This window comes from Scyliorhinus canicula, chromosome 8 (genome assembly GCF_902713615.1).
Source record: "Scyliorhinus canicula chromosome 8, sScyCan1.1, whole genome shotgun sequence".
NCBI lineage: Eukaryota > Metazoa > Chordata > Chondrichthyes > Carcharhiniformes > Scyliorhinidae > Scyliorhinus > Scyliorhinus canicula.
Window position 1 is genome coordinate 47,864,720 of NC_052153.1, and position 18,011 is coordinate 47,882,730.

The 18,011-nt window shown below is 45.6% G+C and overlaps 1 protein-coding gene across 11 annotated transcripts in view; it reads left to right on the forward strand.

Annotated features, from left to right (window-relative positions):
* Positions 1 to 17,555, forward strand: part of LOC119970222 (beta-amyrin 11-oxidase-like) — a 161,898-nt gene extending 144,343 nt beyond the window's left edge. For all 11 annotated transcript variants that reach the window (XM_038804484.1, XM_038804486.1, XM_038804483.1 and 8 more), the window contains one exon: positions 17,134 to 17,555. In XM_038804484.1, coding sequence (XP_038660412.1) covers positions 17,134 to 17,271 — 138 coding nt within the window. In that variant the 3' untranslated portion in view covers positions 17,272 to 17,555. The remainder of the gene's footprint in view (positions 1 to 17,133) is intronic.
* Positions 17,556 to 18,011: the final 456 nt, after the last annotated feature.

The following is an 18,011-nucleotide window of genomic DNA, read 5'->3' on the forward strand; positions in this document are numbered from 1 at the left end:
TGCTGCCCAAAGTTCCTTCACCCATACCAGCAACAGTATAATTTGGTGAAGTTACACAACTTCAATTCGCAAAGAACTTGGTCACAGCCTACAAAAGAATGCTTAAATTAAAATAAAAGCAAATTACTGTGGATGCTGGAATCTGGAGCCAGGGAGGAGGTGCCGGAAAGTCTCAGCGGGTCTGGCGGTGTCTGTGGGGAGAGGGGGGAGCTAACGTTTCGAGTCCAGATGACCCTTTGTCAAAGCTTTTATCTATTGCCGGAATTGGAGACAGAAAGGTCAAGGAAGGGAAGGGACGTGTCTGAGATGGACCAGGTGAAAGTGATGGAGGGGTGGAAACTGGAAGCAAAGTTGATGAATTTTTACGGGTCCGGACGAGAGCATGAAGCAGCACCAAAATAGTCATCATGGATCGGTAAAGTAGTTGTGGAAGGGGACCCGTCTAGACCTGAAACAATAAATGTTCCACATACCCCATAAAAAGGCAAGTGTCGTTAGGACCCTGCAGGTACCCATTATTACACCTTTGATTTGGAGAAAAATACTTAAATTAAGCAGTAACAATAACATTTACTTTGGACCAGTTAAAGGAATTTGGCGTGAAGTATCTAAATTAAGCTCAGATCAAAGGGAAATGTAATGCTGTTCCAGACAACTAATGATATTGCTGTCATTTTAAAATTAAAAGGCTGGTGACTATTTAATTTAATTTACACATAGCCAGCTGGACAAATATTCTATTTTTATCAAAATGCCTTTAGGTTGGAGGATTTGGTTCTGACTACTACAGAAGAATGCGGATCATAATTTTGCTTCAATATTTTGTGAAACAAAGTAATAAAAAAATGGCCATTACTTATACACCCTAATGTATTACTTTTGGACAGAATTGACTCTTTCATTGTGACTTCTGGAGATCATCTGAAGTCCTCTAGTATTTCTGCAAACCTTCCAATTTTATGTAGTATCTCCCTGGTGATATTTCTGACATGCTGCCAGGGTTTATTGCCACACCAGTCAGTGTGCTGAAGCTTATTCCCTGAACATAGGTGGTCGTCTCAATCCAATGGAGGTAGAGGGGGTCCCGCCGGAGCTGCACATCACCTCTTTTTGGAAATGGCTGCTGAATTAAGTGCCACTTCAGCACTCAACAGGGCAGCAGTGGGATAAAGGACCCGGGGGCAGAAGTATCACCTTCCAAGAGCTGCTAGCCAATCAGAGGAGAGTAGCCCTTCTTTTGCTGAGCAGCACAACTATGGAGGCAGTAATTTCATTTTTTATATAAATTTAGAGTACACAATTTATTCATTTTTTTCAATTAAGGGGCTTGTTCAATCCATCTACCTTGCCCTGCCTTGCACATCTTTGGGTTGTGGGGGCAAACACAGGGAGAACGTACAAACCACACACAGACAATGACCCAGAGCCGGGATCGAACCTGGGACCTCGGCGCCGTGAGACTGCAGTGCTACCACTACGCCACCGTGCTGCCTGTGGCAGTAATTTCTGCTAGTCACCCATTCAAGGCCCATGATGGTCGCTGATGGACTGGACCCAGACACGGGAGGGTGACAGTGGGATGGGATCAACCTTGCCTTTGACAAGGTCCCTCATAGAAGACTGGTACAAAAGGTGAAGCCACACGGGATCGGTTGAGCTGGCAAGATGGATATAGAACTGACTAGGTCACAGAAGGCAGAGAGTAGCAAACAAAGGGTGCTTTTCTAATTGGAGGGCTATGACTAGTGGTGTTCTGCAGGGATCAGTGCTGGGATATTTGCTGTTCATAGTATACATAAATGATTTGGAGGAAAATGTAACTGGTCTGATTAGTAAGTTTGCAGACGACACAAAGGTTGGTGGAATTGCGGATAGCGATGAGGACTGTCAGAGGATACAGCAGGATTTAGATTGTTTGGAGACTTAGGCAGAGAGATGGCATATGGAGTTTAATCCGGACAAATGTGAGGTAATGCATTTTGGAAGGTCTAATGCAGGTAGGGAATATACAGTGAATGGTAGAACCCTCAAGAATATTGAAAGTCAGAGAGATCGAGGTGTGCAGGTCCACAGCTCACTGAAAGGGGCAACACAGGTGAAGAAGGTTGTCAAGAAGCCATATAGCATGCTTGCCTTCATTGGCTGGGGCATTGAGTATAAAAATTGGCACGGTATGTTGCAGCTGTATAGAACCTTAGTTAGGCCACACTTGAAGTATAGTGTTCAATTCTGGTCGCCACACTACTGGAGGATGTGGAGGCTTTAGAGAGGGTGCTGAAGAGATTTACCAGGATGTTGCCTGGTATGGAGGGCATTAGCTATGAGGAGCGGTTAAATGAAAGCGGTTTGTTCTCACTGGAACAACTCAGGTTGAGGGGCGACCTGATAGAGGTCTACAAAAGTCTGAGAAGTATAGACAGAGTGGATACTCAGAGGCTTTTCCCCAGGGTAGAGGGGTCAATTATTAGGGGGCATAGGTTTAAGGGGCAAGGTTTAGAAGAGATGTATGAGGCACGTTTTTTACACAGGGTAGTGGGTGTCTGGAACTCGCTGCCGGAGGAGGTGGTGGAAACAGGGACGATAGTGACATTTAAGGGGCATCTTGACAAATACATGAATAGGATGGGAATAGAGGGATACGGACCCAGGAAGTGCATAAGATTTTAGTTTAGTCTGGCAGCATGGTCGGCACGGGCTTGGAGGGCCGAAGGGCCTGTTCCTGTGCTGTACTTTTCTTTGTTCAAAGGGTGGGGCTCACAGGGGAAGGGGTTTGGTAACGAGGGCAGCTGAGTGGCTCTCAGCATCCACCCCCCCCCCCCCCCCCCCCCCCCCCCTCCTCATGTGCTGGGTCCCTCAGTCAGGCAAAAGACCTTTCACCGAAGCCCACAAGCAACCTCGACAGGATTAGCCTTTTGGGCTGCCTGCACGACAAGCCCCTGCCCGCTGCTAGCCGAATACCAATGATGGCACAATGAATGGGCATTCATTACCCATTTCATGGCTCAATTGTTAACGGGGTGGAAAGACTGTCCATGGGCCTTCTTGCTGCTGTCTTAATCAGAGCAGTGGTGAGAAGGCGGCAGGGTTCCACTTGCCAGCTCCCACCTGATTAAATGCACTCTTGCACAACCAAATTCGCCATGGGGGAAGGCAGTATATTATGTGTCAGCACTGCCCCAAATCCTTTTCTCTCCTTTCCTGCAACAACAATTTGTAGCTGTATAGTTCCTTTAACATAAATGGCCCCAAGTGGCAGCACGATAGCACAGTGGCTTGCACTGTTCCTTCACCGCACCAGGGACCCGGGTTTGATTCACAGCTTGGGTCACTGTCTGTGCAGAGTCTGCCTCTTGTGAATGCCCAAGAGACCAGAATTAGATGAGTCCAGCTTTGTTCGCAGAGCTGTACGGCTGGAGAAGATTACAGAAATGGGGAGGGGAGAGGCACATTGGGACTTGAAAAGGAGGGTGAGAATTTTAAAACTGAGGTGTTGCTTGACTGGATGCCAGTAGGTCAGTGAGCACAGATGGGTGAATGGTGCAAATACGGACACAGGAGGCTATTTTTGGATGAATTTCTCAGGTTTACAGTGCTACAGTTCACTAGATTGATTCCAGATGGAGAACTTAAGCGAGATTGAGCAGTTTAGGCCTATACTCGCTGGAATTTAGAAGAATAAGAGACGATCTAATTGAGGGATACAAAATGCTAAAGGGGATTGACAGGGTAGATGTACTGCAGATGTTTCCCCTTGTTGGACATTCGAGAATGAGGGCTATAGTTTTAGGCTAAAGGTTTGCAGATTTAAAACAAAATGTAAAGGAATTAGTTCACTGAAAGGATCGCGATTCTGTGAAATTCTTTACCCCAGAGTGCAGTGGACATCGAAACAAATTTAAGGAAGAGATAGATCTTTAATTAGTACTGAAGGGTTATGGGGAACGAGCAGGAAAGTCGAAATGAGGCCGGGATGAGATCAACCAATAAAAGTCGCCATAATCCCAAATGACTATCAATTATCAAGGAAGTAATGTCAGGACATCTCACTCCCTGGGTCGCTCCACTCTCACTCTCCCTGGGTCGCTCCACTCTCACTCTCCCTGGGTCGCTCCACTCTCACTCTCCCTGGGTCGCTCCACTCTCACTCTCCCTGGGTCGCTCCACTCTCACTCTCCCTGGGTCGCTCCACTCTCACTCTCCCTGGGTCGCTCCACTCTCACTCTCCCTGGGTCGCTCCACTCTCACTCTCCCTGGGTCGCTCCACTCTCACTCTCCCTGGGTCGCTCCACTCTCACTCTCCCTGGTTCGCTCCACTCTCACTCTCCCTGGTTCGCTCCACTCTCACTCTCCCTGGGTCGCTTCACTCTCACTCTCCCTGCGTCACTCCACTCCCGCTCTCCCTGGGTTGCTCCACTCTCACTCTCCCTGGGTCGCTCTACTCTCACTCTCCCTGAGTCGCTTCACTCTCACTCTCCCTGAGTTGCTTCACTCCCGCTCTCCCTGGGTCACTCCACTCTCACTCTCCCTGGGTCGCCCCACTCACTCTCCCTGGGTCGCTTCACTCTCACTCTCCCTGCGTCACTCCACTCCCGCTCTCCCTGGGTCGCTTCACACTCACTCTCCTGTTCGCCTCACTCCCGCTCTCCCTGGGTCACTCCACTCCCGCTCTCCCTGGGTCGCCCCACTCTCGCTCTCCCTGGGTCGCCCCACTCTCACTCTCCCTGGGCCGCCCCACTCTCTCTCCCTGGGTTGCTCCACTCTCACTCTCCCTGGGTCACTCCACTCTCACTCTCCCTGGGTCACTCCACTCACTCTCCCTGGGTCGCTCCACTCCCGCTCACGCTGGGTCGCTCCACTCACTCTCCCTGGGTCGCTCCACTCTCGCTCACCCTGGGTCGCTCCACTCTCGCTCTCCCTGGGTCGCTCCACTCTCACTCTCCCTGGGCCGCCCCACTCTCTCTCCCTGGGTCACTCCACTCTCACTCTCCCTGGGTCACTCCACTCTCACTCTCCCTGGGTCACTCCACTCTCACTCTCCCTGGGTCACTCCACTCACTCTCCCTGGGTCGCTCCACTCCCGCTCACGCTGGGTCGCTCCACTCACTCTCCCTGAGTCGCTTCACTCTCACTCTCCCTGAGTCGCTTCACTCCCGCTCTCCCTGAGTCGCTTCACTCCCGCTCTCCCTGGGTCGCCCCACTCCCGCTCTGCCTGGGTCGCCCCACTCCCGCTCTCCCTGGGTCGCCCCACTCCCGCTCTCCCTGGGTCGCCCCACTCCCGCTCTCCCTGGGTCGCTCCACTCTCGCTCGCCCTGGGTCGCTCCACTCCCGCTCGCCCTGGGTCGCTCCACTCACTCTCCTGAGGGTTTGGCTCTCCAGCCTGGTTTATGCTCTCACAATACTTTATTTTGGATGGATGAGCTCCACGGAAACTAACGACCTCCCTCATTTGTGCCTTTCTCAACTGCACCTAAAGTTATTGAGCTCAGTTTTGGTCACTGTATAATTTTATTTCATAGGAGAGACAATTTTACAGCCAAGGATCCTGCGCATAACTTGTTACCTCAAACCACCTCTGCCATCATTCTATCTACCTGCCTTCAACCTTGTGTTCTCCTGCAATTCTTTTTCTATATTTCACATTTGATATTTGTATGGTTAAAATACCAACTATTCTTGTTTTTAAAATATATTTTTTATGCACCTTTCCTCTTGGAGAAAACAGTAGATTCATTTTTAGGTAATCATTTAGTGTATGTTAAAATATGTGTCCCTTAATTTACACAGAGATGAACAAAATGGTCAGCAACTAGGGAAAGGTTTGTCCCATCTAGTGGGAAAGAAGTTACAGTCCACTCACTTGTCATCTGTGGTAAAGTTGGTACCACTGTTGCCTTTGAAACAAAAGAATAAGGTGATCAAGCTCCACTTCAGAGACTTGAGCATATCTTTGAGGCTGAGGGGCGGCACGGTGGTTCGCAATGCTGCCTCACAGCGCCAGGGACCTGGGTTCAATTCCGGCCTCTGTGGAGTTTGTACGTTCACCCCGTCTGCGTGAGTTTCTTCCGGTGCTCCGGTTTCCTCCTACCGTCCAAAGATGTGCAGGTAAGGTGGATTGGCCATGATAAATTGCCCCTTAGTGTCCAGGGATCTGTAGATTAGGTTCTGGGTTATGGGAGTGTATATGGGTAGACTGCTCATTCAAAGGGTCAGTGCAGACTCAATAAGCCGAATGGCCACCTACTGTACGGTAGGCATTCTGTGATTTCAGTGGAGTACTGAGGAATCAGTAAACTGTCTGAGGTGCCTGCTCTTTCATGGGGATGTAATAAGATCATTGCACCATCTAAAGAAAAGCAGGAGAATTCTCCCCTGTGTACAGGCCAATATATAATCCTCAACTAACATGGCGAAAACAAGATATGCGGTCACATTCTCATTGACGCTTTTTGGACCCGGTGCTATGCTCGGGGCTGGTTTAGCACACTGCTAAATCGCTGGCTTTGAAAGCAGACCAAGCAGGCCAACAGCACGGTTTAATTCCCGTACCAGCCTCCTCGAACAGGCGCTGGAATGTGGCGACTAGGGGCTTTTCACAGTAACTTCATTGAAGCCTACTCGTGACAATAAGCGATTTTCATTTCAATTGACTGCTGAGTATTTGACATTACAACAGTGACTACACTTCAAAAGTACTTCATTGGCTGCAAAGCATTTTGGTCCCTCCTGAGGTTATGAAAGGCACTATAGATGTACAAATATTTGTTACATTTGGATGGTGCTAAAGTTCTGAAACTTTGTAGAAAAAATGTTATTAGAATGAATGTCAAATTGTATTCATGATATTTACAGAATGTTTGGCTTCACTAACCCAGCGATTTAATTGGTCTTTTTATTATGAATGCCTCTCTGAATATTAGGATTCATTTTCTGAATGGGAACCTTGTCCACTGGATATGTAGGATACTGCAGGCATGCAACCACCTGATATGCCTAGCCAGTGGATGTGACTTCCTGACAGTAGTGGCTCTTTGGAAGAAAATAGCCTGTTCTCTCGGGGAATGTGGACATTCATCTTTATATTGCTTTGAAAATAGAGGAAATTTATTCTAGCTGAATCAGTCAATTTCTTTCAACGTCAACTCACACAGTGACACCGCAGCAATTCTTAATATTTTATAATAAAACTACTACGATTCAAGAGTAAGCTTAATTTACAATAAAAGGTTTACAAAAATGATACCTGGATTACAGGGGTTGAGTTACGAGACAGATATTACTCAAATAGGACCTGTTTTTGCTAGCATTTAGACGGTTAAGGGGTGATCTGATCTGATTCAATATATTAACGGAAAGACAAGGTAGATAAAGATAAGCTATTTCCAGTGGTTGGAGATTCTAAAACCTCGGGGGCATCGTCTAACAATTAGGGCTGGACTGTTCAGGAGAAATGTTAGAAGAAATTCTTCACTCAAAAGGTGACAGAGGTTTGTAATTCTCCCCTACAAACAGCAGTTGAGACTCGATCAGTTCATTTTAAATCTCAGATAGATAGATTTTTGTTCAGCAAAGATATTAAGGGATATGGGCCAAAGGCAGGTAAATGGTGTTAGGTCACAGATCAGCCATGATCTCTCAGTGAATGGTGGGACAGGCTCGATTGGCCTGTTCCTATGTAATTGCTCCAATGTTATCACTATCCAAATACAATCAAAACTTAAAACATTTAATTTTTAAATTAAGAGCTATAATCCCATCTTCTTTAACTTCATTGTTTCTTCGTCTCATTTAGCCTGTTTTAATTATATTGTAACTTTACTTGTATATAATAAATCCTTACCATATCTAATACAACCTAGGCCCAGACATTCATCATAACAGGGAAGCTCTCTGTTGTGACGAAAATCCTGGAAATGAGTCCTTTGCATTTCCCAAACTCTGCATTTCCCATCTTTGTGAGAGCAGGACTGGAGCAGGCTGAGGTTGGTGCATGTGTATGAGTGTGCAACTTAGACCAGGTAGGAAAAGGTCTGAACGCAGTGGATTCATTTGGATAGCCAAAGGTACCCCCTTTGGAGAGGTATCGTATCCCTTTGGATAGGGTCCCGGACACCTGTGGAGAGGCAAGCCATCCTTTTTGGGATTGTAAAAATTAAGCATAGTTATGCACAAATCACTGAAACTGACGAATTGTCAAAGAACTGCCAAGGAACTGTTCAGCAGTCAAGGAAAGGGCCAAGGATACTAGTTGAGTTGGCATTGATGAGCAAGGGCTAAAGTTGGTAGGTAGAGGAGAATGGGTTGACATGAAGGGCCACGGGGGTGGGTAGAGAGCGTGGATTGGCATAGGGGACATGGGGGGTGAGTAAAGGGGCAGGGAGTTGAAATAAGCTGGCATGGGTCCGGATTTTGTGTGGGGAGGTGAGGGATGAGGGCTGGAGGCATATTTTTTGTTTTAATCTTTTATTTAAACAGTGTTGGTGCATGGAGGCAGACCTTCCATCCTGCCATCTCTGCACCCAGCAGCCTCCACACATGTTCCGGGATCACCAGCCCGAATCGTATTACAGCCAGGAAATCTCCTGCCTCTCCACGCCCAACCCGGGGGACAAAATCTTAGGGCCCTAATATATTCCTTATTTTCTTTAAAAGCTCTAACAGCTCTAACTTGAGCTGAGTTGTGCATTCCTGCAGGATCTAAAAATCACTCCTGGACAAGCTAATTTGTCAGGACTGCATCATTAGATAAAACAGTTTTTATTTTCCCATTTTAAAAAAAAACTTCATTTCACAAAGCAATCCACATGAAGAATGCTAATGATCTATATCGCCATGTCCTATCCCAGATACCCTGACAGCAAATATGTAGAGATAACACATTCCTCCTCCACTGAACTGTTAGAATGTTCCATTCCACGGTTTCAATATAAATGTCCCTTGATAAGATGGATATTAAAGACACATTCAGTAGTTCTTTTTTTAATCAGAATTATTTATATTGCTTTACAACAATTCCATGGGGTGCTGTTAAAATTGGAACAAACCCTTATAAGCTTCGGATTTGCTAATCTAAAATTAGAATTATCTTTATTCTTCACAAGAAGTTTAAGAACACGGTCTTAATAAACACTATTGACAATAAAAAGGAGTAGGCTATTGCTTTGAACCTATCCCTATACTTATTTAGATTATAGCTGACCTGTATCTCAACTCAGTTAACCCACATTTGTTCCAAATCCTCTGCGATCCTGACAAAAGTCTAGCAATTTCAGTCCTGAAAATTTCAGTAAACTCAGCATTCACAGTCCCTTCATAGAACCGCCCTGGGGAGTGAGTTCCAGATTTCCACCACTCTTTCTGGGGAAACATCACGTTCTGATTTCACTCCAAAATGGCCTCGCTCTAATTTTAAGATGATATTCCTATGTTCTGAATTCTCCACCAGAAGATATAATTTCTCTGTACCTAACCTATCAAATTCCTTAATCCTTTGACATATTGGCACAAATTATCCAAAAACTAGAGAGATTGTGATGCAGAATAAGGGAAGATTTAGGTGGTTTTACTTCTAGTTAAGGGAGATTAGGGGGTTTTTAATGCTCGGGGCTAATATAAAGTGTAACAGACAAAACTGTGGTGGAAGCAGAATACATAACTTCAAAAGGGAAAGATAAATATTTGATAAACCAAATGTAACAGAGGAAGAGGAGAGTGCAGGGGAATAAAGCTAAGGGAATACCTCTAAACCACATGCTGTGCAGTTAAAATGGCTGGAATTTTCCAGCCATTCACACCAGCAGGATTGTCCGGTCTGCCGACAGCACACACCCGCCATGAGTTTCCCAGCAGCAAGGAGTGCATTTAATGGGAAACCCCTTGACAACAGTGGGTTGTGCAGTAAATCCCACCCAATATGTATGATTACATCATTTGTGTTTGTGTGCATAAATATATACATATATATATATAGATATATTTATCTCCTATGCCATTGCTTGTACTCAATAGGATGAAACACCAGCGTGGATTATCCTATTTAAGGTCAACTAGTGTTGGAGAGGGAAGTTTATAAATTGATGGATGCTTGTAGAATTGAAACTGTGGGTCATAAGAACATAAGAACTAGGAGCAGGAGTAGGCCATCTGGCCCCTCGAGCCTGCTCCGCCATTCAATGAGATCATGGCTGATCTTTTGTGGACTCAGCTCCACTTTCCGGCCCGAACACCATAACCTTTAATCCCTTTATTCTTCAAAAAACTATCTATCTTTATCTTAAAAACATTCAATGAAGGAGCCTCAACTGCTTCACTAGGCAAGGAATTCCATAGATTCACAACCCTTTGGGTGAAGAAGTTCCTCCTAAACTCAGTCCTAAATCTATTTCCCCTTATTTTGAGGCTATGCCCCCTAGTTCTGCTTTCACTTGCCAGTGGAAACAACCTGCCCGCATCTATCCTATCTATTCCCTTCATAATTGTATATGTTTCTATTAGACCCCCCCTCATCCTTCTAAATTCCAACGAGTACAGTCCCAGTCTACTTAACCTCTCCTCGTAATCCAATCCCTTCAGCTCGGGCAGTAGGGTAGCATGGTGGTTAGCATAAATGCTTCACAGCTCCAGGGTCCCAGGTTCGATTCCCGGCTGGGTCACTGTCTGTGTGGAGTCTGCACGTCCTCCCCCTGTGTGCGTGGGTTTCCTCCGGGTGCTCCGGTTTCCTCCCACAGTCCAAAGATGTGCGGGTTAGGTGGATTGGCCATGCTAAATTGCCCGTAGTGTCCTAGAAAAAATAAGGTTAAGGGGGGGTTGTTGGGTTACGGGTATAGGGTGGATACGTGGGTTTGAGTAGGGTAATCATGGCTCGGCACAACATTGAGGGCCGAAGGGCCTGTTCTGTGCTGTACTGTTCTATCTATCTAGCTCTGGGATTAACCTAGTGAATCTCCTCTGCACACCCTCCAGCGTCAGTATGTCCTTTCTCAGGTAAGGAGACCAAAAGTGAACACAATACTCCAGGTGTGGTCTCACTAACATCTTATACAGTTGCAGCATAACCTCCCTAGTCTTAAACTCCATCCCTCCAGCAATGAAGGACAAAATTCCATTCGCCTTCTTAATTACCTGTCGCACCTGTAAACCAACTTTTTGCGACTCATGCACGACCATACCCAGGTCTCTCTGCACAGCGGCATGTTTTAATATTTTATCATTTAAATAATAATAATAATAACCAGGATGATATCTTACATTTTTGTATATACCTTTGTTACTTGGAAATCTGACCTACAGCTGTTAAGATGTGAGAAGCAAATATAATAATGCATAACGGCATAGGCAACAGTATGCAAGGGAAGGGCTGAGAGTGAAAATGATTTGGGAGTGATCATTGATCAGATTTTGAAAACATTTCATCTGTGTCGGTGTTATCTAGATTGAATGGGCTAATTTTGACTTTGGTACGGTAAAATGAGTGATTGTGAACCGGCATCCTGTTTCATATTTATTAATGGTCTACGAACAATCCGATTCCAACCTTAGGGCAGTGAGCTGTGGGCACCAAAAGGATTTTTTTAAATAGAATTTAAATTAGCCAATTCTTTTTTTTCCAATTAAGGGACAATTTGACGTGGCCGATCCATCTTTGGGTTGTAGGGGTGAGACCCATGCAGACAGGGAGAGAATGTGCAAACTTCACGGACAGTGACCCGGGGCCGGGATCGAACCCAGATCCTTGCAGCTGTGAGGCACCTGTGCTGACCACTGCGTCGTCATGCCACCCCACCAAAAGGAATCCTGATGTAGCTTGCTGGGTCAAGGCCTACCGACCTTGGATTGTCAGCAAGCTGAGTGCAGGCAAGGGGTGGGGGTGGTGAGGTTACAATCATAGAGGATGGCAAGGTTATATTGAGGGTTATCCTGGTGCAGCCGCAACCCACATCATTTTTGATTGGAGCGGAGGATTAATCCTGCTGCTTCCCTTTCCCCCTGCCCCAACATAAGAAAAATTCCAAACATACCTTGATTGGGCCTCACTTGCTTCATTGCCCAGGGAACAAGTTAGAGTGTACAACACCCTGACCAGTTATAATCTAATCTGGCAATCAGGAGTCTAGGCCCTGGATTTGTATATTGAAAGAGACCCACTGCTCCTTTCAATTAGTTGCCAGCCCCATCATCAGTGTGGTAAGGCCATTGACCCTATTTTAAGGTCAATACCACGCTGATAATACCTGGCAGTAGAAATGAAAGTTGACCCCTTAGAGGAAAGTGACACCCAAAGAATTAGAGATTGGGGGAAAACAGTAAAATCGCCACAGGCATACTGGAGTAGTTTTTACAACCTGAATGGGGGTGTATTGAATAAAACTGGTTGGAGAGGACTCTACACCAGTAATAGAGTACACCTTATTTTCCTACATTTAATTTAATGGATGGAAAGTTGGCACTGGTCCAGGAGCAGGCCTGCAATTCTCCTCACTGGAGTCTGTGCCAAATGACATTTAATGCCCTGGTAATAAAGTCTGTAATCTAGCCCAGTATCTTTGAACAGTGCCACGTGAGGTCTACTGACATATCTGTAAATAAATACACCATTATAGATGTGGCATTATTTATGCCAATCGACGTGAACTACAACTGAAATAATTAAAAAGGCAAAATGCCAACTGCAGAAACATACCAGAATTAAGTCTGCCTGAGCTTATGAATATTAATTTAGCTATGCTTCATCAGCTTTAAATTGAACAGAAGCTGTGACTTGAGGCTGGTGCCACATGCTCGAAAATGGAATTCTACCCACATTTCTAGTCCTGTGATGATCACATTTTGTAGCTTTTTACTGGTTAACTCTTTCCTTGATTACTGGCTTCCTACACTGAATGTTAGTCACTGTTAAAGTACGAGATCACAGCAATCAGTTTTTACACAGCAAGGTCACACAAAAAACAATGAAATAAATTCAGATGGCCTGATTTAGTGATGTAAGTTGAAGGATAAATATTGGCCAGGACATTTTTAGCCTGTGTAGATCTTGAACCACGCTCTTTCGCTCACTACCAAATGACTTAGGGCTGGATTCTTCGCACCCTCGCCCTGAAATTGCGGCCGGCGCGGGGGCGGAGAATCCATGTTCCCAGAAGAAATCGGGACCGGCGCCAGGTTACCGATTCTGCGGGTCCCGAAAAGCGAGTGCGCCGTGCCGCCTGGGACCTACCTGGAGCCATTGCCAGAGGCCCGCTCAGACATTCTCCGCCCCCGACCGGCAGAAGTCCCGACAGCGTGGAACTAATGTGCTCCAGCCTGTCAGGATACTCGCGTGGCGGCTGTGGACTTAGTCCGTGGCCGCCCTGGTCGGGGGCGTGCTGATCGGAGGCCGGGGGTGGGGTGGGCCTTTATAGGCGGCCGGAGAATGCTTGTGCGGGGATTCAGGGTCGGGCGCACGGCCGATCGGGAGGTTCCCTTTTGTGGGTCTAGCTCCGCGGTCCGAGTCCACCATGGAGTGCGGCACCGCCGCTGGGGGCTGCTACCGTGTGTATGCGCGGCCTCTGACCCAGAAGTGCGGGGGGCCTGTATCTTCAGCAAAAGCTGTGAGATCTACTCCAGGTCCCTGCTCGCCCCCTGCAGGGCTGGGTATTCGTGTTGCTTTGATCCAAGTTTTTCAGGCGTAAAACTCTACCGTTTTGACGCCGGCGTGGGGACATAGCCTAATAATGGAGAATCCAGCCCAAGAAATATCCAGCTTTGACAAAGGGTAATCTGGACTCAAAACATTAGCTCCTTTCTCTCCCTACAGACGCTGCCGACCTGCTGAGATTTTCCAGCATTTTCTTTTTGGTTTCAGGTTCCAGCATCCGGAATAATTTGCTTTTATCCAAGAAATATCCTGTTGTCAGAAAATTTTGTTGAAGCTAAAACTAACAGATGAATTTATTTACAATCACATTAATTACACAGAAGTCAAAAGTTCGGGCAGTAAAAAAGTAATAGTACAATAATTGGTTTGTACAAGAGTTAAATTATTGCTAAAGCATTAAGAGCTCAAAAATCTTGCAGCTTATTCCAAAACCTTTTAACTCTGTCTTTAAGGTAAGTGATGATCCCTTTTTCCTCCGCATCCAACCCCAATTCCATCTTCACTGTTGCATGAAACTCTGCTCATGTAGACAGGGGCTTCATGAAAATGTTGGAATTAGATAGCACCTACTGCATCATTTCTTTGCTAGTACATTAACTGATCGAATTCAAGCCCATATCTCCTGACCACTCGCGACTACTAGGACATACATTGCTGATGAAAGTTAAAAAACAGTGCACATTAAGAAACTAGTTTGTGGTTTACAGGCCATTTTCCAGTCTTCTGCCACACTTGATGTGGGTGATTGTCATAAATGGCTAAAATCAACTCCAGGGATGTGCTACCAAAGTTATGGCAGCAGATGGAGAGAATGTCTGTGGAAATTCTCAGCATTTGTTCTTTACATATTTCATTTATTTGATGTGAACATGAATTGGTCAGAAGGATGACCTGTAGAATCACATGGCAGAAGGCGGACCATCTGTATTTCATGGCATTTAAAATATTTCAGATGTAAGGATGACAAAAAGGAACCCTATTGAAATACAGTGCTCTGGATCACAGTGGAATTAGTGTGCTTAATGAGCAGTCAACATATAAATGATAGTTAATATCTTAAGGGTGCTCTTTTCATCAGAGAGCTGTCACTTGGACTCATTGTTCATTAAATATTTTTATGGGAATGAGACAGGGATTGTGATAGATATTCTTTCCCAGTGAGTGACCTGGCAGAAGCACTTGAACACTTGGGTAGGACGGTCTATCAACCATTGGGAAACGGCAACCAATCTGGTTAGAAGCAGGAAGCATATTAGGATACTGAAGGACAGGCAGGACGGGCGGAGGGGCAAAGCAAATCAGTCAGATCCCAGGCAAATGGCAAACATTAAAATAAATCATAATTCTCAATTAACATACATTCCATTGAGAAACGTTCCATGGAAAAAATGGTCTACTTGTGGTTAAATAAAAAGATTAAGATGGTATTTAGATAAAAAGAAGGGACTTGCCAAGAGGAGTAAAAAGCCTGAGGATTGGAAGAGATTAGATACCAGCAAAGGATAATGAAAAAATAGATAAAGAGAAACAGAACAAAATATGAGAGTAAACTAGCAGGAAATATAAGGGCAAATGAAGGAAGAAGTTGGCATAAGTAAACAGGGTCCTTTAGTGGCTGAGACAGGAGAAACAAGGTGGCACGGTAGCATAGTGGTTATCACTGTTGCTTCACGTGCCAGGGTCCCAGGTTCGATTCCCGTCTTGGGTCACTGTCTGTGTGGAGTCTGCACCTTCTCCACGTGTCTGCGTGGGTTTCCTCCGGGTGCTCCGGTTTCCTCCCGCAAGTCCAAAAGACGTGCTGTTAGGTGAATTGGACTTTCTGAATTCTCCCTCTGTGAACCTGATCAGGCGCCGGAGTGTGGTGACTAGGGGATTTTCACAGTAACTTCATTGCAGTATTAATGTAAGCCTACTTGTGACAATAAAGATTATTATTAATTATATTGGAGGATAAGGAAATGGAAGAGTTGTTAAATAAATACTTGTGCCTGATTAGACACCAGAAGACAAAAAAAAACAATCAGTCACCGCGTGCAATGGGTGGATCCCGCGAGTGCCCCCAATCGGCCTCTGTGCCGGCCTGATTGAGAGTTACCCCACGCACTCCTCCTGGCGTGATCTGGATCACGCCCTTGCTGGGGCATTGTAAATCTCGTGAGAGTCTTCATCCTGACACCAAGTTGGGTCCGACGAGGCCTCAAAAACGCCTGTGTGAATATGTGAACCTGAATTTGGTGCTCAACTTGCTTCAGTGGGGCTTGAACCCACACTCAGAGTTGGTCTACATTATTACCACTCAGCCAAAAGACACATTAAAGTAATGTAGTGTCACAATGTCAAGTCCTAATTAGAACATTACAGGTGCCACAAGAAACAAAGGTACCGACAGCCAGTGTGGAGACGTTTACATAGCAATTTTTAGTGGTGACGTGACAAGTGTACTGAAATTAATATTGGGCCAAGTCTTCCAGTCTCGTGCTCTTTGGAAACCAGCTGCAGGATTTGCCGTCGGTGGGATCCTCCGCTTTGCCGGCAGCGCATGCACACCCATGGGATTCCTGACAGTTGGGGTGGCCACAATGGGAAACCGCATTGGTTGCGGGAATGGAGGATCCCGCTGCCGGCGTGGTGCACTGCACCAGAAAACAGGGCTGGCGGGAGAGAGAATGCCGCCCCATGTGTGACTGAGATGCACATCAGGACCCTGTGGAAGTCGTGGCGTGCAGACCTACGTGGAAAGTGTGTAGGAAGATTAAACTTCGAATGGTAATTCCCCCGCTCCGAGGGACCCTCCATGGATGTCTCAGACTCTCAGACAGTTAGAGTTAACACTTCAGATAGTCTAACAACTGACACCCCCTCCATCAGCCCGGAGCCCCCAACCACCAGACACCAGCCCCCCACTGGACTCAATCTGACTATCCCGACTACACCTCCAACTCACCCTCCTGTCCATCCTCCCAACCCCTAACCTAATCACCTGACTATTTGCCCGACCAGACCCGACTACCAATCATGCACACAGACCTATCTGACTGAATTTCCCATAGGATAAAGCCATTAATCCCATATTCTCTGAAGGGAGCTGTGCTTGAAGTGAGAGTATTGATGCTACATTATTACCCCCCCCCCCCCCATAGGAACAGGTGGAGGCCAATCAACAAATTGAGCCTGTTCCACAATTCAGTGAGACCATGGCTGATCTATTTCTCTGCCCCATTAACCTGCCTTTGCTCCATATCTCTTGATATTCTCATCAAATAAAAACCTGTTGATTTCAATTTTGAGATTCAAGTGATACATAATCCACAGCATTTTGAGGAATTACCCCATTTTTAGCCAGTGTTTCTTTAAAACGTGACTCAGTGAGTGCTTGCATGTGCTTTCCATTGCACAAAGCCTCTGGGAGCACTTAAATTCACCCTTGTCTGTTTCATTTTATTTTATGTCAGTTCTTCACTCCTGTGATTCAAATGTCTAATATTCTCTTTTTTGTTTTATAGACAGCTGCTGGATATTTGTTAAATCATTACAGCTGGGATTTGGACCCTCCCAATCAAAGTCTGCATTACAAATGGCTCCCTGTCTCCCGGCCTGCTGAAGACCCCAAAATTAAGTTCACCTGTTCCAGCAAAACTTAGTGCTCTCCATCAACTACTGTCAAAATCACTGATGGTTCATCACATCATCTGTCAATGAAGTGTATGATCAGTGAGTCACCGTACAATACTGTAAACCTGGTAACATAACTGCGACGACAGGATGCAATTGCGTCATAATTCAGCATGAGATTTATCGGTATTGTCCTCACACTAGGTATCAAATGTCTTGTTTTTTTTTTCGAAGGACTGAACAGGAAAACCTAGCTGCAATGTCTTAATTTTACTGTAGAAAATATCTTTATTAAAATAGCTTTGATTTCAGAGTCGTGGTGAGTCTTTTGAAGTAAATGTGGCAAAGACATTGAAGGGATAAGTTTTCAGCGTTGCCCTCCTGCCAGGGAGTCTTGCCAGGCACTGTTGCTTATTATGAATCTGAGCATGCACTGCAGACAGTTTTCCAACCAGTAGTTCCTGATAGACATCGCCATAGGCAAAACTTTGAAATGATCCATTTAATGTGTACTGGATTTGGGTTTATTGTCATGTGTACCGAGGTACAGTGAAAAGTATTGTTCTGCATACAGTCCAGACAGATCATTCCATACATGGAAAAACATAGGACATAAGATAGGTACACATTGTAAATACATAGACACAGACATCGGGTGAAGCATACGGAGTGCAGTACTAATCAGTAGAGAAGGTGTGTGGAGAGATCAGTTCAGTCCATAGAGGGTCATTCAGGAGTCTGGTAACGGCGGGGAAGAAGCTGATTTTGA